The 25208-nt window shown below is 39.3% G+C and overlaps 1 protein-coding gene across 6 annotated transcripts in view; it reads right to left on the reverse strand.

Annotated features, from left to right (window-relative positions):
- The window catches only part of LOC121321993 (nucleolysin TIAR), a 66701-nt gene that overhangs the window by 8768 nt on the left and 32725 nt on the right, over window positions 1-25208 (reverse strand). For all 6 annotated transcript variants that reach the window (XM_041261392.1, XM_041261393.1, XM_041261390.1 and 3 more), the window contains 5 exons: window positions 15396-15504; window positions 15125-15220; window positions 13770-13854; window positions 13380-13503; window positions 12677-12816 (listed from right to left, as the gene is read on the reverse strand). In XM_041261392.1, the coding sequence (XP_041117326.1) occupies window positions 12677-12816; window positions 13380-13503; window positions 13770-13854; window positions 15125-15220; window positions 15396-15504 (554 nt within the window). The remainder of the gene's footprint in view (window positions 1-12676; window positions 12817-13379; window positions 13504-13769; window positions 13855-15124; window positions 15221-15395; window positions 15505-25208) is intronic.

Raw genomic sequence — 25208 nt, forward strand, 5'->3', positions numbered from 1 at the left:
TCTTTTCTTTTTGAAATTCGGGCATATAATGCATGACGTAAAAATTAAAAACTATAATAAAATAAACATTTCAAAAGAAGCTATTGTACAAAACAGGTGTAAACTGATATATGTACATACAATATTATAAAAAGGTAATTATTTACAAAAACAAGGATTTTTTTTCACATTAGCCTACTGCATGACTTCCAAAAATGAAAACTAATAAACATTTCAAAAGAAAATAGTGTAACCAGCTGTAAACTGGTTATATGCAGGCCTACATACAGAACTGTAAAGTCTAAATCATTACTGATAAAAAAAAAAAAAAGTCAATAACTCTGTTCACATTGTGTAACGGGAATGGGCATTCAAGGAAACATACTTCAAAGTAGCCTCCATATTAGCACAATCCACACAGATGTAACGCTTATCAACTTGTGTGCATTTACCATATACTGCTCTTTCACACTGAGCACAGATAGACGTTTTATTTTTATTGCATTTAGTTGTCACTGTTTTCTGTTGCGTGTGTCACTTGATGCGCACTGTATCCAGGTTGAGCTGCGTTTTCCTGACGCTTTGCAGCTTTCTGATCGAAATGTTTCTGCCAAAGCTTCCATGGCTAGCATCATAAGATGATATTTGCCCCTGTGCTTTCATCGTACAAAATGAAGAAACTGACGGCTGCCATGTCCAGTACATTGTAAGATACAGCAAGTGGACACCGGTGCTTTCACGGAGAACTAAGTTTTGCGCAGATGGTGGAAACTCTCTTCTCGCTTTGTTTACTGTTCCAACCAGGCTATTTTTTTTTTTCTTCAATTGTTTTGCTAATTCAGTGAAATAAAAATGGTCATTGGCAACATGCACCCCTTTTCCTAAGCACGGTTACATCAGCCTAAGTAACACATTGCCACGCAGTCTCTGACCAGCTGGATGAATTTCATCTTTGCACAGGTATGGGTATGATCTGCTGCCAGCCAAAACCTGATCCCAAATTTGACAGGCTTGTTTGACGTGTATTGTGTCCACCGACACCATGCTTTTGTCAGAAACAGCTGCTTGCCCATGTATTGTTTTATGTTTAGCTTGAAACAGGCAATGCTTTTTTCAGATAGGTCGTTACAAATTCCTGCTGCCAATGCAAATATATCTGTCATTGCTTTCAAATCAAAACGCAAAAATATCAAGATTTCTCAGCAGCAGACTAATAGCTCGCGCAGACAGCCAGACGCCAGTTCTCCAAGGAATTGCTAGGATTACAATAGAGATTTGGAAAACACATATCTAGACTTCAAGAGCAATATTTTATTCAAATACATAATGCTGTAAACTCAGCAGAGGTAGAGATAACAGACTTGTATACATATACAACATAGCGTATTTATAGGTTTGGCAAAAGGATGTATTGTAACGCCGTCAAAATGAATACTTTTGGCGGTTCTAGATAGAAGTGCTTATAACTTTTTATTGTGCAACTCTGACTTTCAAACGCCGTCAGGATATTTAATATATCTACTTAGGAAAAGTCAAGAACAGACAACCGCTGATCTTTAACACACGCAAAGTACTGACGGGCACGGCTGGACTAACTCGACATTGCCACCTGTTGGCAAATGGAGTGCCGTACTCGGAGCCAGTTTTCTACATAGGTTAAAGTGTAGAAGAGGATGCTGGAAGTGAGAAATATGGTAAGGGAAAGCTGAATTATCGTTGTGTTTCATTATTAGTTATTGTCAAGTTCCAATATTGTTAAATGCATTACCCTGTAACTTATTACCCTTCCATTGTTATTTTTGTAATATATGGATGTCACCTTGAGAGACAGAGCAGTGCTCTAGGGTGGGGAAGGGCTGTCTGTGTTATGTGGGTGTGTGTGTATGATGCTGATTTGTTGTTAGCCGCATAATAAACTGCATTAAAAATGCGAGATCCTTTGTGTGTGTCTCCAATAATTCTCATGCTCGCTACAGTATTATAAGTATATAAATAAATTAAGAAATAGCAAGCTAGAAAAATACACATCATATTAATTGATTTGGCTGATGTGTTTATCCACAGCAATTGACATGTATATACCTATATAAAAAGGACAAGGTTTGTGTAAAAGTATATATATTAAGAGGAACGATAGTTCCTCATACAAGTTAGAAAAACTTGTCGGAAATAGGGATGAAACGAATTTCCACGATATGAATAGTTGCATGCCCACTTTCACGATACACCGATTATCACAATAGTAGCTGTTATTTTTCAATTACTTTAACTGAATAAAAAGAAAAAAAAATAACAAGTTGTCTTTTTCCCCCACTGTTGAATATGGACTGCAACACAAGGCAGCTACAGACTTTAAAAAAGAGCAATAATCTAGCAAGAATGAAAAAAATTACTAGCACTCAGGTGGAAAAAAAATAAACTAATAACTACTAAGTGTGAAGTTTGTTGGACAAACGGTTTTCAAACAGCAGTTTGTTGTTAGGGGCGCGTTTCGATACGATTTGTGGCAGCCATTTTGACATTAATTTATCACAGCAACTTCTGCTTCGTAAAATTGATGCAGGTTTTGATGCCGATGATATATGCCAAGTTTCAGATCAAATCATTGGTTACCAAGAATAAGATTTCGAAAGGTTTTATCGAAAAATGTGTCACGGCGCCAACTGCAAGGACGCAGCAGCAATTTTTTTTTCAGCATCTGACAGCCAATTTATCCAGCTTGTTACCTGCCAATTCAGAACCTGATCCTATCAGTCACACAGCTTCGAAGCAGCAGCAGTTTAAAGTTTTAACAATAGGCTTCCCAGCCTTTGGCTTGGAAGCCTAATTAAAAAAAAAAAAAAAAAAAAAACTAACAATAACAATATTATTACTAATAATAATAATAATAATAATAATAATAATAATAATAATAATCTTTAACAATAACAATAGGCTTCCCAGCCTTTGGCTTGGAAGCCTAATTAAAAAAAAAAAAAAAAAAAACTAACAATAACAATATTATTATTACTAATAATAATAATAATAATAATAATAATAATAATCTTTAACAATATCAATAGGCTTCCCTGTAGCAATACAAATCATCTTCTGTGGAACTGCTGAAGTTGCTGATTTTAAACTTGGCATATTGAGAACTAAACACGCTTAGACGGGTACTGATACTGGGGCTTGGGAGCTGTAAAACTGTCTGACAGTTCTAGTTTAATTTATAATTTAAGAAAACACATTTCAATACCGTTATCAACTTTGCCCGAGGTAGCCTGTTTTTCTGGTGGCATAATAGCCTATAACGTGTACATTTTACTGAACGTATTGAAATGATATACTCATAATTGAGGGTGGAACAGAGGACAGTATAGGGAGGGTGCCGCACTGGAAAGAAAAAGTATGTTATTAAAGTGACCTTGCTTGTTGACTGCTGACGTTTTTTTAACTCCACCAGGAACTAAGTATAGAAGGGCATGTTTGAAGTTGTTCCTGCTTACGTGGTTGTGCTTTTGCCAAATTCGTACATCCTATGGTATCATATTTCCCGGCTATACATATATTTTGTAGTGAAAACACACCCTTGGGCTGTCAGTTAAGTCTCAAAGTATCAATCGATTAATATGGGCGCACAAAATATAATCGTTCTAGTAATTATCGATGATTGCACCATACATTTTCGGTGCATTCCTCTCCCTGTTACGTTATTATTTTAATATCATTGCTGCTTAGTAAAAGTGTGTGCACAACAACTGAATGCAAGGGGTAATTACACCTAGGTAGCTCAAGAGAAAAAGAAAAAGAAAACACATTCCAATGGGAAAAAGGGGCAAATGTGTGTCTTTTCGTTCACATAGTCAGAAAAAAAACATATGAATCCAAATTAACATGTATTTATAATAAAGTAATACAAAAATGACTACAAAAGATTTAAAAGTGAGTAGTTTTTCGAGATTTACGATTATACTGTATTTACATTAATACAGTAAATTTTCCCATTGGAAATAGTGATTTTTAGAAATATCACTGTCCTGGTCACAAAAGCAAAGTATGTGGGGAATAATAGCCATTTTCTATACTTTTGAGGCATAAGCAATTAGGAAATAACACTTACTACCCAGGAACAATGTTGTTGAAGCCGACACCCTGGGATCCTTCAAGAAGCTGCTTGATGAGATTTTGGGATCAGTACGTTACTAACAACCAAACGAGCAAGATGGGCCGAATGGCCTCCTCTCGTTTGTAAACTTTATTGTCTTATCAAAAACAAACAAAAAAAATAATTGTTACACGCTGTTATCCAGTATTTGTATCCATGTATACAATGAGGAATGGAATAGATTTTTTATTTAATCATAGAAGCCTTAGTACACACCGATGATTTTACCCTTATTTGGAGAGAAAATCATTTGTTCTGCTTCCAGCCACGTTTACTGAGTATGCAACTGTTGTTTTCTACAATTATCGAATACTTAAAATTAACGATACGATTATCACGAATATTCGTAACAACAATAAATCGTACTATTGAAAAATCGTTTCATCCCTTATAGCATCTGTGGAGTAGCGGTTAGCGCACTGTGCTCCTGACTGGAGGGTTGGGAGTTCAGTCACAGCTGCTGGTCCAGTTAAAGATCTGACTGTATAAATGAGCTATGTATGTCATAACTGTAAGTTGGCCTAGATAAGTGTGTCTGCTAAAAAAAAAAAAAATACTCGTGCCTGGTTAGTATTTGGATGGGAGACGGCCTGGCAATACCATGTACTTTAAACTTTTCTTTGGAGTTTTACTCAGTGGTGGATGTCGATGGTATATGCAGGTAAACTGTGTTTACCCACTTTAAATTTGGGCAATATATTGTTTACCCACTTCTCATATAAAGGATACAGCGTTTACTCACTTCTACTTTCCTGTGATGTGAAAGTCCTGTGTTAAGACAATATGTTTTAACGGTGAGCGTCTTTTACGTTCAGAGAATGTGAGCAGAGCGGTGACAATTCCGTTCATTGCTCATAATAATATCCTCCTCTCCCCTGCTCCAGACAAAATGGTATTAAAAAAAAAAAAAAAAGTAAATAAATTAGCTGTTTTTCCCCCCATCGTGTTGCGGATTGTAGATGAAAATATGCATTGGTCATTCAGAAAGGAATACCATTTAAATTGTCTTCATAAATCGCACTACTTAACCCAAGTAAAAAAAAAAAAAAACCTATGCAAAAAAGCCAATAAAGTGCTCAGATAAGTTGTAGCGGTGGCTAAAAGATTAGCTGTATTACTATGTGTTTAAAATGAAAGGGACTGCTACTATAATGATCCTCCCGACTCCACCTCCTAGAGGGCAGAGGGCAGTTTACCAGGACAAAAGGACTGCGTGTGTGAGTGCACTCTCTCTTCCTGATTCAGCAGACAAGCAGAGCAGAAGAGACAGTCACAGAGATAAGTGAAACCAACTAAACTCAGCTAAAGTTTATCAAGCACCCCAAAGGGAAGCTAGAAAGGTTCCAGAGACAGTGTTAGTCGGCAGTGAAGTCCAGGAGCCACAGCTTAAGGAGTTGAGAAAGACAGTTTGCTATATTTAAAAAGGCCTTAAAACAAAAACGTTCAAGCTTGTGGACTGTTGTGGCTGTGAATTACTACGTTCTACACTGGAAGAAGCCTAACTCTGGACTTACTGAAATTAAAGAGACTGAACTGATTTTACTTAAGTTATATGATTATTTGCAAACGTTCTGTGTTCTTATGTAAAGTATAGGTTACATAAACTGATTCCAATAAGCAATGTCTTTTTGTTTGGTTTTATTTTAGAATTATTTAAAGGGCAGTTTTGCTGTAAAGTTCTAAATAAAATTAAGAAATAATTATCAGGGGCAGCTGCAAGTTGGAGACAGTCTAAACGAGTGAAACTCTTAATGTAATTGCTCTTCCAATGATAAGGCTTACTGTGGATATCAGTGCACTGAATAGGTTAGTTGGATTTTATGAGTTTACGTCTCATTGAATGTAACCAAGTGTAAACCTGCGACTCCCATTTTCTGCTCTGAACCAAAACACACAGACAAATTGTTTATTTGTTGTTAACTCCAACTTTTATATTATATTAATATTATATTATATTTATATTAAGCAAGCCACTTAACACCGTGTAACTATTTTTTTTTTTTTTTTTTTTTTTGTTCCTGGGTAGTAAGTGTTATTTCCTAATTGCTTATGCCTCAAAAGTATAGAAAATGGTTATTATTCCCCACAAACTTTGCTTTTGTGACCAGGACAGGTACATTTCAAAATATCACTATTTCCAATGAGAAAACTGGCGAATTTGTGTCTTTGTTCACATAGTCAGAAAAAAACAACATATGAATCCAAATTAACATGTATTTACACTAAAGTAATACAAAAATGACTACAAAAGATTTAGAAGTGTAGTTTTTCGAGATTTACAATTTATACTGTAAATTTACAGTATAATCGTAAATCTCGAAAAACTACTCACTTCCATACAAAAGTATGGTCAAAACCACAACCATCTCATTTAACAATGGAGTCACTCATACCTTTGAACGTTTACACACAAAGTTTGAAATCGTGGACATTGTCTACGTTGTTTAGAGAGCACTTCCCAGTCACTGGTGTTCATTCAATCACCATTCACAAATGCCAGGGTAAGACTCTAAAAACAGTTAGGATGGATCTTGGTAACCCCATATCCTCCTATGGACAAAGTTTCGTTGCACTTTCCAGAGTTGCATCTTAAGCAGTGTCCACCTTATCAACTTTTTGACCCCACCTGCATTTAGGCACCTCAAACTCCACTTGCAGAGTACAATAGGCTCAGAGGGATTTATTGCCCTGTTGATAAGCTTGAAGGAGATCATCACGCACAAGGGATACAAGGTTAGATTGAGTGCATTTCATTCAGCGAGCTATCACTAATGTTCAGGAACAACAACAGCCTCAATTGTCTAAGAGAACACTTGCAGTTACACATCCATTCAGAGCCTTAGCAACCCCAATTTCACCTCATGCTATGCAAATGCAACATTGCAGTTCCTTCTTCACTTGTAGCCTCTGAAGGATTCATTAAAACATAGTCAGCAAGAGATTATCAGGAGCTTTGTTTACCACTGTGCTCACTTGCCATCCACTGCATCTCTAACTACTGGGGATATTTGTCACTTCTTGGTGAACCCTTCAATAGGTGAGCAGCAACAGTTTCTCACCACACTGCCTGAAATTTCTTGCATGGTTTCAGTCATAATAAGTGAACTTATTCAGTCAACAGGAAGAATGATTGCAGTGCAAACCAGACAATGCCAAGTTTACTGCTGTGCAGAAGAGCAAACATTACTCTTCCATTATCATACACCAAGGACAGGGTGTTACTTCAAGACACTGTCTTTTCTTGCTGTGGGTGCTACTGGAAATTGGGGGCATGCAAATGATGCACTCATTCAAGTCAAACCATAGCCAACAAATGGAAAGGACATGGCCTTTTATCAGATTGAATGCTTTACAAATGCCTTGCATTGGCCTAACTTCACAACGCCTCTATAACAAGGAGAATAATGTTTTTTTTCACCATTAAAATGTATTAGTATACTACCCTTTAGCACTGACATGCATCTGTACTTTAACCATTCATAACCAGGGTTCGATATTAACCATGGCTCGGTGGCCCGGGGCCGGTACAGAGCCCAGTTTGGCCGGTAGTTATGAAGCACCACAGGTTGGTTACGTTTAACTAATATATATATATTATATATATATATATAGTGCATATGGCTTCCATTTTATGAATAAAAATGGGCCAGTAAAATGGGCCAGTGTGTCAAAAAGCTGAAGATTAATTTACAAAACATTTAAAAACATAACGAAACTAATCCTAACTTTCCCGCCGCACGTCATATTTGTTGTAGTTAGAATCTGAGACTACGTACCGAAGTTCTGTGCTGCTACTCGTTCCCGCGGCAAATCTTTTACAAAATCGGGTTTTCAACAACTAAGCAACCAATAAGCCAGAAAGGAATGAAATCAATAAATCATAAGAATGTAATTATGAAAAAAAAAAATTAAGACAAACATTTAGAGTGGAGGCTTCCTTATGACAGAAAAAAAAAAAAAATGTTTAGCATTGTTTGGCGTCAGTTTCCCAGACTTGCAGATAAAACAGCATCTTTATTTGTTGTGAATTCAACTGGTTTACACCATGTCCAGTCTAGATGTCCCGCTGGATACAATATCCTGATGTCTGACTTTTTGATTTGGGATTCGATGTGTTCAGGTCAAAAAATCCAAAACTTGGGTAACATTGAAATTAGAAATTTAACGTTATGATGAATATAAAGACATACTAATTGTTAAACACAACGACACAGTAACTATAAGAAAAGGCAAGATACTTGGAGTTGGAAAGGAGTTTTTATTTTAACTCTGGACTGTAATTCAATGTAAAACATCTACTGTCGACTTCCTGTGAATGGATGGAATAACGTCAACATTTGCACTGACCATTAAAAGTACAACCAGGTATCCTTGTTTTGGATTATTTACAGGTTATTGACTAAAAAAGTGACATGACTTGGATTCATCTGATGTCAGTACTTGTTGGCTAGTTGTAATTAGTAATTTTAAACTACTGTAATGTTGGGATGTATTTTCTACTGTTTTGGCCAGGTTACAATATTTACACTTAAGATTTTATAAATATTATTTGTTAGAATTAAACATATGTAGAATATTTAGGCTGCTATATGATAGGTGTTATTTTATTCTCAATACACTAGAGCAAACATTTTGGTGGTTTGTGTATTATGATGCTACTGCTGCTTTAATGGAAAAAAGATATGCACTGTGTCGTTGCTGCTCCATTGAGTTCTGTATATTAATTCAGTAAACAAAAGGAAAAACTTGTGCCTAAGAAATCTCATCTTGGACACTGTTTGTACACTTTGTGAACCCGGCTAAACTTTACCAGCTTACACTGTTATGCTGTCTGCTTGTACACATGCATTTGCCTTTTGTGTAATCGAATACACAAAAATGTTGCTCCCTGTGTATTCAAATACGGAACTATTTGAAATTCCCACCCAAATCCGAATAAAAAACTATTAAAACAATATTCATAATACAAAATAATAACAATCCTTCTCAGTGCGTTTTTTGTGCAGCCTTTCCCAAGTCAGCGCCAGTCTTGCTGAGAAATACCAACGAGTCCTGAATGGCATTTACCTAAACACATCGGATCCCAAATCAAAAAGTTAAACAATTCAATTGTGTATTTCGATATTCATTGGGACATCTTGCTGTTAGGCTGGATATGATGTAAAAAAAAATGTTGAATTCACAAGAAATAAAGCTGCTGTTTTATCTGTAAGTTTGTGAAACTGATGCCAAACAAAGGCAGAACTTTTTTTCACTGTCATAATGAAGCCAGATGAAGCCTCCACTCTAAATGTTCATCTTCATTTTTTTTTCCCCATAATTACATTCTTACGAGTTATTGATTTCAGCGCTTTCATTTTGGCTTATAGGTTGGAGTTGTAGAAAACTCAATTTGTAAAAAATCTGCCATGCTGCGGGAAAGGAGTACCAGCACATCACTTCGGTACGCAGTCTCGGAGTCTGTCTGTACAACAAATATGACGTGTGGCGGGAATGTTAGGATTAGTTTGTAGTTATGTTTTTAAAAAATGGTTTGTAAATTAATTCAGCTTTTTGGCACACTGGTCCATTTTCCTGGATTCATGAAACTGAAGCCATGTGCACTACATATATTACACTAGTTAAATCTAACCGTTCCAGTCATGCTTACGGGGAGGCGAGGCGAGGCAGCGCAGGGACCTTGCAGAGCCTGTTCTGCTAAAACAAACCTGAAATCTAGCTTCACACGTGCAATTATAATATATTCTCTCTCATATATATATATATATGCTAAATACATGCAGAAATCGAAAAAAAATTATCTACATCATGCGTCACTATTTAAAACTTAACAGCCTGTGGTATAACTGGAATGCTAAAGTGTTACTTTTCTGGCAGGCCAAAAAAAAAATAATCTTTTCGAAAGAATGTTTAAATCGATAGAAGATAACAATCACCATCCAAACTGGTGAAATACTTTAACGTATGCATCTTTGGTGACTAATGTGGAAAGAAACTAGAGATTGCCCAGTTGAGGTTGTTCTATTGCAGTGGTACTCAACTCTGGCCCTTGAGACCCAATCCAGTCTAGGTTTTTACACCAAGCAGGTTCTAATGTAGTTAACGGAAGTTGGCAAGGGGCAATTAACTAATTTTGGACCTGGTTGCAATAAAGATCAGGTGCCTCATTTATCAAACTTGATGTAAATTGGATTCTGATTTTGAGCGTATGCTCAAACCCATAAATTTGAGAACACAAGGAAAAAAATGGGATTTATCAAATTGGCGTACGCCACATCTACGCACGGTTTTGTTGATAAATCACACTCATTCTATAAATGAGCGCAAGTGCGCATGCTTCAATTCCCTGCCCTCAATTAGCCTTCTATGGTGCATAAATAGCGGCATATATCAATGTGACAATGAACATTCTAAAAGAGAAAGAAAAAAAGTTCTAAAGCAGCAATGGCAGGTGCACAGCTAAGGAAAACCAAGAAAGGAATCAACTCCTTTGGTCTGGAATCAACTCCCCAGTAATGTTGTTGAAGCTGACACCCTGGGATCCTTCAAGAAGCTGCTTGATGAGATTTTGGGATCAATAAGCTACTAACAACCAAACGAGCAAGATGGGCCGAATGGCCTCCTCTCGTTTGTAAACTTTCTTATGTTCTTAAAGGCAAATTTCACAGAGTGAGATTGAGGTTCTGTTAAGCGAGGTGGAAGCTAAAAAGTCCTCCCTTTTCAGCAGCTTAAGTAGTAGCCTGTCAAATGAACAAAAAGATGTAGCTTGGCAGGAGGTCACCGTTGCTGTAAACTCAGTTTGTTCTGAGAGCTAGACCATGAAAAAAGAAAAAAAAAAAATGGTGGATGTAGCGGAGGTGTCGGGGCCCAAGTGTGGATCTCAATCCAAGGGTTGACCAGAGGAAGGGTGGAAGGGTGCTGACTGATGTAGGCCTAAAAACGCAAGAGGATGCCGTGACCGAAATTCGAAATTTAAACAAGACATTACTCGACATTAACACAACATTGCAGGCACTCGTCAGCAGTATCTCTGAGCTTTCTAAACAAACAAGTGAAAAACAATAAAAAAAAAAAAAGCTTGTCTGCCATTAATGCTAAAAGAAAAAAGTTGAAAATTTCACCAAGTCATAAAATGTCGTCATCATGTTATTCTTTGGATGTGCATCGTCGTAATTATATTAACCATATGCTATTATCACATTCTGATTATCCACTTGTGCTGATGCATTTATATGCTAATATATCTATTCGGACATTAACAGCAATAAAGCTATAGCCCTGGAATAACTATTGTACAAACGCCCAATATCTTATTTTACTTAACAAAACATGCTTCAAGTGTGCAATTAGGGGTGTTGTGATATGACAATAAAAAGATAATCGTGATAAAAATTCTGACAATTATTGTATCGTCAATATTTTTCAGTATCGCTGTAATTTATTTATATTTATGATTAGTCAACCTCAAGTCATAATTTGTAATGCTAAATTATTCATACAAATAAGTTCAAATTGCAGTGATTTTAAAAAGTAATCTGCCAGTACCATACTGTATACTTTGTTCTGCATACTCTCTTCCAGTATAGAAACTTTGATCTACTTTTCTAATGCTGTGATTGGTCGTGTTACGTGGCCCACTGTGTAAGATCAATTACGTTTGAATCACATGTGAGTTTACGGCACGCACTGCACTACATGATAACAAACAGTGAAGAGGGAAGCCAACTGTACCCCCCCAAAAAACAAATTAAATCAATAATATGGGATTATTTTGGTTTTAAAAAAACGACGGTCAGATTGTTGAAGAGGGGGGTCCAATTTGTAAAGTATAGTTAGTGTTCTCTGCAAGAGCAGCAACACAACAAATATGTTTATGCATTTAAGAGATCACCACCACTGAAAAAGCCTGGACAATTTTTTTTTGTTAAAAAAACAACAAAAAAAAAAACAATGGGGGTGATGACTCAGTTCTTTCTGTAAGGCTTATTTTATTTTACTTTGTAGATGCTTCAAATTATTTTTTATTTCATAGAGTTATGCATTTCAAATAATGAGTATTGGATAAATATCTATTGTATTATAAGCACCATATTTTTTTAGTTTAAGATTAGGCTTTACTGATTTCATCCCTATTATAACTTAATAAATAGTAAACCTTATACATTTGTAAGGGTTTTTCTTTGTAGTTCTTTGCAAATTATCGTGATAACACACAATAATTGTATGAGAATATCGTGACACCCCTACATGCAATATAGCTTTTCAGCCACTGGAAGCAGTGTACAGATGGTCAGAAGTTTGCGTAGAGGTACATACTTTTCCACGTCAGGTTGAAATTTGATAAATCACAAAGTTTGCATGGAAGCATATACACAGTTTACACACAGTTGATAAATGAGGCCCCAGAACTGGAATTGATCTCGAGTGCCAGAGTTGAGTACCACTGCTCTAATGCATCAAAGTAAGGACATTCACAGACAACTTCATATAATCCAGCGCAACACTGAACTAACAATGAAAATGTACGGAGACATATCTAGGATTACTTACTCAACACCAAAACCTTGTTGATTCCATGCCTGGCCATACATGCCATACGATTGCATCTGCCAGCCATTAGCCATGTACTGTCCATACTGCTGTGGGTTTCCATACATCTGACTCCACTGCCCCCACTGGCCATACTCCATCTAAAAGGGCAAATAAATATTAAGTTTGATTATACTTAGAATGGACAGAGCAAGTCCTGAATGCAAATACAACAGATACACACCATCGTAGCAAAATGACTGAAGTGACTATAAAGGGCTTATAGTTAACCTACTTGGAATTGTGGAAGCACAGGTGCGATTAACAGACAGCCCTAATAGTTATACAATAAACTTTGAGTAAACACTTAGAAAGCACATGCTAATTGTAGCAAATACCTTTGCAGATTAACAGAATTCTGTATTTACAAATATGGTCTTGTATTTCATTTATTTTTTAACCCTCTGCGGTCCATTTATTCAGCTCCTGTCAGGCACATCAGGTTCAATTTATTTCCACACACGCTGTTTAAAAGTAATTTTACTCAAAGTAAAACAGGTTTAAAAGGCACTGCATATCAACAGGATACTCAGTACTGCATCTCCAGCCCAGCCCCGCCCCTTGTTCACTGTATGTCTCACATACCACTTTATAGTCAGTTTTAATGCGGTCATCCTGAGAACTGCACGTAAAGTAGTTTTGTTAGTTTGAAGTCTTGCCCTACCTGTGGAAAGTTTTTTGTCATGTCGGGTGATTCTTTACCCCAATAACACTTCACAACGTGGCCTTCAATGCTAGTCCCGTTAACTGAAACAATGGCATGAGCTGCACTTTCATGTGAAGAAAACCTGCAAAATACAATTCAATAGTGAGTAACTGAGGAAAGTAAAGAGCTACTAAAACTTTTATCCAAGAAGCAGAAAAACTACTTTACATGATGTGTAAGAAGATATATGTATTTGTGTAATAAAGGCAAAAGAAACAGCGGTACTGTTATCAATAAATCATATGTAAAATCAAAGGCGGTTAATGTATTTCTTTATGCAAAACAGATTTGTCTAGAATAACTATGAACCATTACCCTGCCTTTTAATTATGGCTACTCATGTCTTACCTGATAAATGAATACCCTTTTTCAGGGAAAACTCGGATTTCCATTATTTGTCCAAATGGTGAGAAAGTCTGACGCATTAGTTGCTCTATACACAAAAAACAAAAACATGAAAAGTACAATACTAACCAGCCTTGAACAAAAAAATGCCTCTGCACACAAGTTAATATCAAGAACACTGGAAAAAACACATCATCGTTTCCCATGCTTGGGCAAGTGTTAATAATGCATTTTTAAATCTGCTTCAGCTTCTAAAATCCTTGTAAGACTAATACAATGACTTAACCCTTTAAGGACCGGAATCATGTTAACACAATCATACTGAAGTGTGCTTCTAGGACCGTAGTACAGGCTTAAAACGCATATCATTGCTTAGGGGAGTGACTGACTTTCACTTCCTGATAGTTTTTTTGTGTGACGTCAGAGAGGAGCATTTAGTGTTTAGAGAGTTTACAGCAGCTAGGCAGAGACAAAAGCAAAAACAATCGCAGGAACTTGTTCAGAGCCAATAAAAAAAGGGGGAAACACCAAATCTGATGTATTTGACTTATTACATGACAACATTTATTCTGTCATGTTTTTATATATATGTTTTTACAACATTTATAAATATCAAGAAACAAGTAGATAGAAGCATATAGTATTTCAAGAACTAAATGCATCAGGTACATTTTCCTTATTACTGATAATAAAATGAATAACTTATTTTATTTCTAAACATTTATTGAGGACGAAATAATAAAAAAAAATTTAGATCTTCAAATTTTCATTCAGATAATACGAGTGTTTCTGGGACTCTTATTTTGCGCAATACAGTAACGTTAGTGAGCCCAATTTTGTTACAGAACATTAACGGGTTTGTAATTATAAAAAGTTGTTTTAAAACATTCCTGGGTCCAATTGTATTGTCTACCCCTCAGGTAGTCCTCATGCAAATACTTAAAAAAAAAAAAAAAAAAAAAAAAAAAAAAACACAACACTGTCTGAAACCAACCAAGACGCTACTGTAAAAAATAGATTGTGAATTCTCTAGGAAGAGTCAACTGCAGCCAAAACACAGCTAGTCCTGGGGACGCATCCTACTGAAAAATACTTCATCCTGAAAGGGTTAATGATCTTTGACTGACTGAATAAAGCAAACAAATGATCCAACGGTCTAAACAGAATGACCAGCAAGCAAGCTGTAACTTGACATGAAATTGCAAGATTTGTGTCTGGCATAATATTTTGGTTGTACCTACAAAATAAATGTCAATGACATTTAAAAAAAACGATTGGAAATGTGATACTGAATTTCCCTGTACCTGATCAATGGTCATTATTGATTGGGCTGAAGGCTATCATAGAGCAATACATACCTGTTAATCCTGACTGAATGCCTCCACAGTAGACAGTGCAATTCTGGGGGCTCGACTGATTCACAACATCTTCAAATCTCAATTGCTTAGAGCTGTCTATACATTAACAGTACACAAAAAACATGTTCAAGTATTTAAAGTAACACAAAATGTCCATGGCTAGATTGTATTTTATTATTAACTCCGACTGCCTTCATAAAACAAGCAATCCATAACTGCTGTACCGGTCCACATAAAACATGTAATCCTCCAAGACAAGAAGGTTACTTACTTTCTTGGACATTCTTTGGTGCAGGTGGCTTACGAGTAGCCCAGTTAGTCCGAATCTGTCGACCTCCCAACCACTGTCCACCCATGTGTACAATTGCATTTTCTGCATCCTGCCAATGGAAAATAAATACAATAAATAAATACACTCATAGTAGTACACTCAACTACAAGCACAGATGGAATGATATGGATTAAAATCATTCCTGGACCCGACTTGTACCGAACAGGTTTTCTGGTGCAGAATTGTCAAGCAACACTCGGGTCTGGTCCGATTTTGTTTACTCATTAATACCCAAAAACTGTTGATCACTATTAAAGAGAGAGATGGCCGTTGCTCTCTTTAGTACTAAAAACCATTGTTTATAATTCCAGTTGTGTGGACTGGCTTCCCCCAGCAGCACATGACATGGCTTGCAGAGCGCAGCAGCAGACATATGATGCATATTGAAGGTGTTTCTTTTATATTCTTAAAGTCTGAGTAATGGATTTGTTTATAAAGGACGTGAAAGAAAACTTCAGAAAAAAGAATTCCATCAACAAAAGCTCACAGAAGTCTGTGGTGTGTGGATTATTTGTTGTTATTGTGGACAAAGGAAAACAAGTTGCTGTGGAAAATGTATTGATTGCAGGAGTTAAAAACAGGAACTTGAGTCTTTAAATATAAAGTGAGATGCACTAAAGCAAAGACATCAACCCAGGCTCCTATTGCCTGATATAAAATTGCCAGAACAGGTACAGTGCCTACAAAATAAGGACTCAATAAAAGACTTGCCTTAAAAACTGTGCAAAAGATTTACGACCATATAGAATGTTTGAAAGCCAGTCTTTGAGAACTTGCGCAGTCAGTTGTTGACATAGGTGCTGCACATGGAAAATTTAATGCAGGAGATCTCTTTAAAAGGGCAAGTATAGTTTACAGCTTTAATACTTAAGTTTGAAAAAGTAAAATTTAGCTTTTACAGTAGACATTGCTGGAACTGTAGTACTGTGTTGTGTACTTCAATAGTACATTTAGTATTTGTTTTTTCAAAACAGAAATGTTACACTTTACTGTAATAGCATTTACCCCTTTGTGGACTGTATATAGTTGTGTTATTAATACATTTAGGATCCTTGTTATTTGTTTTGCAAAACACAAAACGCTACATCAGTTCTATTTGCTTGTGTTAAGTTTGTAATAAAATAATGCATTTACAAGATCGTATTTCAGTTAATTTGATTTTCAGATAACGTATATCTTTCTTTTACACAAACATATTACAGCGCTCCCTCGCTATAATATGAGTGTTGTAGCTGAAGAGCGTTATAAATGGGGGAGGAGGAGGTGGTGGCGATGCGGGACACACAACACACATCAAAAATGTAACGTCCCGTGAATTAAGCATGCATAAAGCACCATGTAATCAATGCTATACTGTTTACAAAAAAAGCTCAACATTCCCACTCATGGATCATTTTAATTAGCGGCTTTTACACTATAAATAGCCTGGCTAAATGGTGGTCAGGATAGGGGAAGAGGGAATGGGCTCATCCCAGGTTCAGCTGCCAGAGCAGGGCTGAAGCGTCTTGTCTCCCAGAGAAAGCCACAGTTGTTTATAGATTGAACACCGGTACTGTGTTTACTGTACAAATAGTGCATGAATCACTAGTATAGGGAATTGCACATGCTGTAGGATTGTTATATCCAAGGCAAGTTACAATCGAGAGCCATATAACGAGGAAGGACTGTACAGATTTAATTTTATAGTCCTCTGTGTAGGTTCATAATGGAATAAAAACTGTTTGTTGTTCAGCTAGATTTCCAGGTTGACTGGGGAAAAACAAAACAAAACACTGTTTTAATACTGTATCTAGTCAGTGCATATACTAAGCTGGGGAAAGGAAAAGCGTTCCACTGTTTTTTCCGGGCCGGTTCAGATCTGGATCTAATAACAACAATTTTACATTTTACATACAATTAAATAATTGTCAGTTCGTGGTCGGGTTGACTAATTTGGACCAGTGAAGACCTCTAAAATGCATTTAAAACATGACTACCAATCAAAGCTTTTAACAATGCATATGCTCAGCTAAGGGAAGTAAATTGTAGATATGCATGGTTATTACTAGAGTGAGTGCCTTATGTTAGATTTGTTTTAAACTCTTCTTGTTAGCTCAGAGGTGCTTTACAGAGAGTACAATTAGCAGTCACTTGAGTTTACATGTTAATCATAAAAGCCAAGTCTGCTTAAAATAAATCAATAAGCTTAAAGGAAACAAAAAATCAAACAAAACTAAAACATTGTGTGTGGCAACACATGGGGTTAACTAAAATTAAATAAAGAATCATTCAAGTCTGCCACAATCACAATGGGGTTTAATGTGGTATGTTATTGCTCATATTTCTTTCTTTGTTCTTACAAAGCCTTTAATATGAAGTGGGTTCATTTTCAAAATGACCTTTTATTAAAGCGTTCTTCAATTGGCAATTACAAAGTGATTGTAACAGTGTGTCCTGCATTTATTCTTTTTTAAAATTATAGATTAAATCGCTTATTAAAATGTTGCACCCTCATTTGCACGCAGTTTCTTCATTCTGCATGCACCAAAACACATACATTAAACCAATTTTTCTACTAAATGGCTAGCAGGGATCAATCAAATTCTTAAAAGGGGAAGAAAACATCAGGGAAAAACAACAATTCTAAATATAATAATAATATTCAAGATATATTTACCAGGGCGCGAAATAACTAACATCACCAACAGCAATTGCCGTGCTGCCCAACCCGTTTTGCCACAACACCTCTCCAAATTTAAAAAACTTACATGAAAAATGTCCTCTGTGCCCGCCGTCACTGCCGGAGGTGTCCTTCAGCAGCACATCTGATCTACAACCCATTCACAAACTTGCTCAAAGTCAGCTGGCCCATTCTGTCACAATTCAATTATGATGTACTATTGTTGCTATTCTTTTTACTATACCCCTCCCAGCACTAAGCCACGAGAACGACGTATCATTGGTGAATAAAGAGCTAACAGAGGGAGGGGCGCTATTAGTTGTAAGACCTGAAAAATCTGAATTGGACCGCACTTAAGTTCCAGGGTTTTCAGTCACAGAGTTGTTGTCTGGCAGCGTCATTACAGTTGTGCAGTTTTTCCCCCGACCGTGAGCAATGCCAAACCAGCAGCGAATTAAAAGAAAGACAGAGCTGGCTAAAGCAGCAGTTACGTGTTCAGGTAGGAAATACGTGTACAGCAGCTCGTCCCCCAATACTAACATCAAATAATAACTGCTATTTCACCGACAAATCTCACCCCTCCCAATCCCCTCTCAATGTTGTGAGAATTTGGACCAGTAGCTGTTTATTTATACTGTACATTAAAAAAAATGTTTTCAATTTTAATGAATACAGCAAATTACCAGTGTATATAAAATCAGAATGTTCCATAGGACCACATTATACTAAATTAAGGAAAGCGATCTGTATATGGATTTGTAAATATACCGTATATATTTTAATTTATAGCTTAGTAAAAAAATAAAAGTGGTATAAGGAGATTGGATTCTATTCTTAAAATTGCAATACTTTGAAACGCAACGTGCAATACGCATAACAACTCCTTTAGGGTCTTCAGTGTATATAAATTGCTAATTTATATGGACAATTCAATGTTGCTGGGTTATTCCTCCGAAACACCCAGGCTAAATATGAACACAATAAGTAAATAATGAATTTTGTTCAAATTCTTACACAAGAAGCTAGTAGCTATGACATGCGTTATGAAATGAGTTGGAGAGAACACTAGTAATCGAAACACAGTAGTTCCCTTTCAAGTGGATTGATAACCATTACCGAAAAGGAAGCGCCTCTCTGACCCGGCAATCACTGAGCAAATATAAAATAAGCTGCCCTATCAGGGCCCTGCTCTTTGGGGGAAGTCCCTCCCACCTCCTGCTGAAGAGGGATGTCATCACAGTAGCATATCGCCATTCTCTCTAACCTCAGACACAACCCCTAGATTGCTTTGTGCTTTTTGTGCTGAAAATTGGCTCCCTTGCACGGTAAAAATGCTCAATTTGAGTATCTAACCTGCAAAATCGGATTCGCTATGGTAAGCTATGACTTTTACAAGTATTTTGAGATCGCTAGTTGCCTTAGTCTCACTTCTATAGATTGTACTGAATAGAGCTGGTTTTGACCCCTCTTCCGAGACTGGAGCTAAGCTTATACTCCAGTAATCTCATGGTAGCTTTTATTGTGCTTGAATCGCGTCAGCTATTGTGACAGCTGCTGTAGGTTGACCTCGCTGTCACGCAGCGCCATCCCAGATACAGATTGACTCAGCTCCAGCTACCATCCAGCTCGGGCCTATGTGCCCTTCTCAGCCTCAGGCTCTCATAGCGCTTACCACGCTCGATTGACTCTACGCCTACCACAATAGCTCGGCACCGAGCGTGCGCTTCCTCGGCACCGACCGCGACGCTGATCGACTCTGTGCTGACCACAACACCTCGGCACCGACGCCAATTATTCGGTACCGAAGCCTACTGCTCGGCATAGACACCCGTGCGCCATGTCAGTTCGCTCTGCAGGGTCCTCCGCTGGTTTTCACCAGTGTGCACTGAAGCTCCCAAGGGAGGATGGGCACACTACCTGTGTCCGGTGTTTAGGACTGGATCACGTAGCCAGCGCACTGGCAGGAGAGTCGGACTGCTCCCCTTATCAACGGTTCTCTAACAGAACCAGATGTAGAAGGGCAGCCCTCTCCCCAGCGGTTTCCCATTCCTCGGGGCAGGGAAGGATACGGTCCGTGGTAGCCCAGGGCCCTTCTCAAAGGACCTCCTACTAGTGGCGAAGCAGAGCCCCCATACACCGGGTTCACACTCTCCTAACCCACCACCAGAGTGGAGGTGTAAACGCCCCTCCACAGAATTGCGGTGAACACCGCAAGGCGGCACCGCTCGAAAGGGCGCTCACCAGAAAGAAGAAATGCCAAAGCTCTGCGGAGCGGCGCTTTGAGAAGCTGGCTCAGGCCGTGAGAGCCCAGCAGGCCCTGACGCAGCTCGCAGCTGCTGCCACGGATGTTCCCTGGCCTGTGGAACAGGGAAAGGGGAATCAATTCCTCAAACAAAAAGGGCACCCACAACATGCCCTTCCTCTTCTGTGAGGACTTTTTGGAGCTGGTTTGCTCTTCCCGGAACCACCCGGCGTCTGCTCCCTCTGAACAGAACAGCGGAGTCCCTGCTGCACACCACCAGAGCCCAAGGAGGCCTGGATACGTACCCTCCAATCAGGGACACGGTCACTGTGCTGGTGCAAGGGTCCACCTTCACTAGAGGGGATAAAGACCCTATATGCCCATCTAAGCCATGCACGACCAAGTGGTGGAGACACAGAAGGCTGTGTTGTCGGATGCCTCTAACACCGGGGCAGACATTCGAAGCGACTCTGGATGTGAGCCTTGAGAGGTCCCACAAGGCCAAGAGATCGCTTCAACGTTTTAGCACCTTCCTGCCTATTGCCAGTGCCCTAGATGGCCTTCCCAGCCTGCTGGGCCTGAATGCCACCCTCCACCTCAGGCAAAACAAGCAGGCATAGGAAAAGCTGGCAGCAAGGGACCACCGCCAGCCAGGGGGACCTGTTCTCCTGCTGGAGACCGAGGCCAGGGCCTAAAAACGATGTGCCTCCTCCCAAGCCCAAGGGAGACCGCCCCCGAGGGGCTCGGCTGCAACCTTCCCCCCTCACAACTGGACTGACCACTGGACACGACCCATGGCAAGGCTGCACCCAGGACTCCTGGGAGCCAACGACTATGAGATACTGTTACGCTCTGCAATTCCGCTTAAGCCTGCCACCATTCAAGGGTGTGCTCTTCACCAACGTCAGACCAGCATGCACGATTCTCCTCCAACAGATGATCACCAGTCTTCAACAAAAGCACGATGTGTGCTTGGTAAGGGCGACTGGTTGCTTGGTGTCTGGGCGACTGGTTCACATCGATCGACCTGCAAGACGCTTACTTCCATGTCCCGATCCGTCCCATGCACAGAAAATATCTATGCTTCGCCTTTCAAAGCAGCGTGTATGAATTCTGCGTTCTGCCGTTTGGCCTCTTGCTGGCGCCCTGCACATTTTCCAAGTGCATGGATGCAGCACTGGCTCCACTCAGGCTGCGGGGTATTCGGATCTTGAAATACCTGGATGATTGGCTAGTTTGCCCGTGTTCCAAAGCACACGTCGAGGCACACACCAGACAGGTAACTACGTTAGGGCTCTCCATACATCAACAGAAGAGCAACTTCGTACTGTCTCAGTCCACAGTGTTCCTGGGGATCAACTTGAACTGTGAGCATGCTTGCCTCACTGTCAAAAGACAGGATTCGGTCATTGGAAGTCATGCTCTCCCAATTCAGGGAGGATGCTCTTCTACAGGTCAGAATGTTTCAAAGGTTGTTGGCTGATGGCAGCCGCCTCGAGAATCCTTCCCCTAGGGCTGCTGAGAATGCGCCCGCTTCAAGCTTGGGTGAATACGTTCAAGGTGCACCCGGTCTGCGATTCACACCTGTTGGTGCGAGTGTCCAGACAATGCCGGAAGACACTGGAGTAGTGGCTCCGCCCCGACAATCTGCGGCTCGGATCTCCCCTCACAGAAAGGAAGTTGTCACTAAGGACGCCTCCAGCCTGGGCTGGGGAGCAGTCTGGAATGGGAGGGAAATACGAAGTCAATGGAAGGGACCTTGGCAGGAAGCGCATATAAATGCCCAAGAACTGCAAGCAGCAGCCCTGGCGTTATCTCATTTTCACCAGCAGTTAGTGCACAAACATGTGCTGGTCCGGACGGACAATACGGCAGTGGTAGCCTACATAAACCCCCAAGGCGGTCTGCTCTCACCTGTCCTTCACCATGCAGCGCACAGACTCCTGTCTTGGACGCACAGAAACTTGCGTTCCACCAGGGCAGTTCACCTCCCCGGTGTGGACAACAGAGCAGCAGACCTCCTGTCCAGAGGAGCTCCAGACAGCTCGGAGTGGAGACTGCACCCTCAGGCCGTGAAACAGATTTGGGAGAGGTTTTGTACAGCACAAGTCGACCTCTTTGCCACAGCAGAGTCCACTCATTGCCCCCTATGGTTCTCTATGGGGAGAGAAGGGGGTCCCCTGGGAGTAGATACGCTAGCTCACCCCTGGCCACAGGGGCACTTCTATGCGTTCCCTCCGCTACCACTATTACCCGACACTAGAGATGATCAGGGTGGAGAAAGCCCAGGTTTTGCTGGTCGCACCCAGATGGCCGAGGAGCCCCTGGTTTACTCTCCTCTCCAACATGTTGCGGGGCCAACCGTGGCAGCTCCTGCTCCGCAAAGACCTCCTGAGCCAAGAGGAGGGGTTATTATGGCACCCGAACCCAGCTCCAACTCTGGGTTTGACCGTTAAACATAGCTGTCTATCCAGACAAGGTTTGCCAAACGCAGTGGGACAAGGGATGTCACAGTATCAAATTTTGAAGGTATGATAACCATAAAGGGGGCGTGTGAGCAACAGCCCTAGCAGCTGCAACATACAGAGATAAGTACACATAAACAAAGGCGGTAGCTGCTTCCACATCCAGCGCTCAAAGAATATCACATTTGCAGAGCTTTTTGAGATGTTATAGAAATACAATAATGACTTGGATCGCATTATTTAGAACTTTGGTGATAAAACGAGTGATCAGGAGAGGATTTATCAGTATGCACGTCTATAAAGGGAGGTATGTGAAAAATACAGTGAACACAGGGTGGGGCTTGGCTGGAGATGCAATACTGATGTCGCTTAGCATTGCAATGCCCTTTAAGCCAGTTTTACTTTGGGGGGGGGAATTAAACAGCATGTGTAAAGTAAACAGCACATGTGAAAATAAATTGGACCCGACGTACCTTACAGGCGCTGAATAAATGGACCGCAAAAGGTTAAAGTTTTAAAACAAATACAACACACTGGTACTACAGTTCTATCAGACACTACATAACTGGACGTAGTGTTCACTCCAGCTCACAAAGGCTCAGCAAAATAATGCTGCTTTTTTATTTCAAATTACTGTGGAGAAACACGAAAATATTAACATTTTCTGGGCTCAGTCTGGAACGATAGGAGGTAAAGATGTGACCACTACAACTGAATACCCTCTTCATCATTATCAGTTTGGACGGCATCCTACTAGTTAAGACAGGGGTTTTTAATCGGGGGGTATGCGTACCCCTGGGGGTACTTCTAAGGAGCATAGGTGGTACACAGGATGTTCAAATAAAAATGAAACTAAGAGAAGAGAAAATAATGCTCTTGAATTTAATGGTATTATATATTCTCTATACCAGCGGTTTTCAGACTGGTGTACGCTTACCCCTGGGGGTTCTCGAACGCTCCTCAGGGGGTACGCAAGAAAAATCCTGTAATGGCGGACAGATTTTTCTTTTTTTTTTTTTTAACCACATTGTAGTACTTTGCAACTTAGCAATCAAATTTCATGACGTGTGTGTGTGTGTGTGTTTAACTAACTATAAATCGCCCATAACAGCATTGGCTAAAAAACAAAAACACATACCTAACAACAATAAAACTGGTAATCCTGGAATCGCCTGTTTTATTATATTATATATATATATATATATATATATATATATATATATATATATATATATATATATATATATATATATTTTAACGCAATTCATTTGAATCAAATAAAACACGGTGAAGCAGCAGTGGAATGAATGTAGCCCCTCTCGAACAATAACTTTACATTCAAAACGCAGACAAACCCCCAACCAATATAGCCTGCTGTATGCCTGATATTAACCAATGTAAATATCAAGTATGGAAATGCAAACTGTAAATTGATCGATGTGCCATCGAAACCCAGCTTGTGGTGTTGCCTGGCAGATCGGAGGACAAGAATACCTATCAATGCCAGCTGTTTCTGGATGCATAAGTACCCTGCTACTGGCAGGCTGCTGTAATGGAAATAGCAATGCAATAAAAGGAGATGATACTTTTTTTGATCGGGACTGAACTACATATTTCTGTTTAGAACAGAGATACTACTTTTTGATCGGAAAGTAAATAGTAGCCTAATGTTTCATCTGAAAGAATGGTCAGGATAGCAGCTTCCTGCAGCTTTTATTTTTTAAACATGCATTTTAAAACAGTGTAGCAGCTATCACAATTGTTCTTTTGAATTCCTGCCCTATAATCATTATATAAATGTGTACTGTAGATGTGGATGGAGTTGTGTGACCGCTGGGTGTTTCCCATAGTGGTACCTTGGAAATGTCCTGCAATTCAGTGCTTGTGTGAGTGCTGGAGGGATGTGCGCAGAGTTAAGGCTTGCTTTTTAAAAGCATTACTTAGTGCCTCGCAAACCTGGTTTTGTGCTTGGCACATACCTTCGAACATACCAGGATCACGCATATTGCATTATGCATACGTTTTATTTCTGCACAGCGGATTATGGATTATGATGCGCAAAAGGACATTTCGAATATGGCAACTTGGCACAACGGCCATTTGCGACGTGCATACTCCTCTGCGTGGTGCGCAAACCTTTTGAAGATCGGGCCCACAGTGCCTTTTTCTTGCTCATATTTGAGTATTTGTGTTTCATTTACTGACAATCACATTTGCTAGCAATCACTGTTTAGTAGGGCGGTTTATATTAAATACGACGTCATTTACTTAATAGCCTACTCGGATAACCTCATGCATGGCAGTTTTCAGAACTTGAGATGTCTGTGTTCATTAGTTAGTTCTAATGAACACAGTGGCTCACCTATAGACAAATGGTGAATAAAAAA

The sequence above is a fragment of the Polyodon spathula genome, chromosome 10 (genome assembly GCF_017654505.1).
Source record: "Polyodon spathula isolate WHYD16114869_AA chromosome 10, ASM1765450v1, whole genome shotgun sequence".
In the NCBI taxonomy this organism is placed as follows: Eukaryota; Metazoa; Chordata; class Actinopteri; order Acipenseriformes; family Polyodontidae; genus Polyodon; species Polyodon spathula.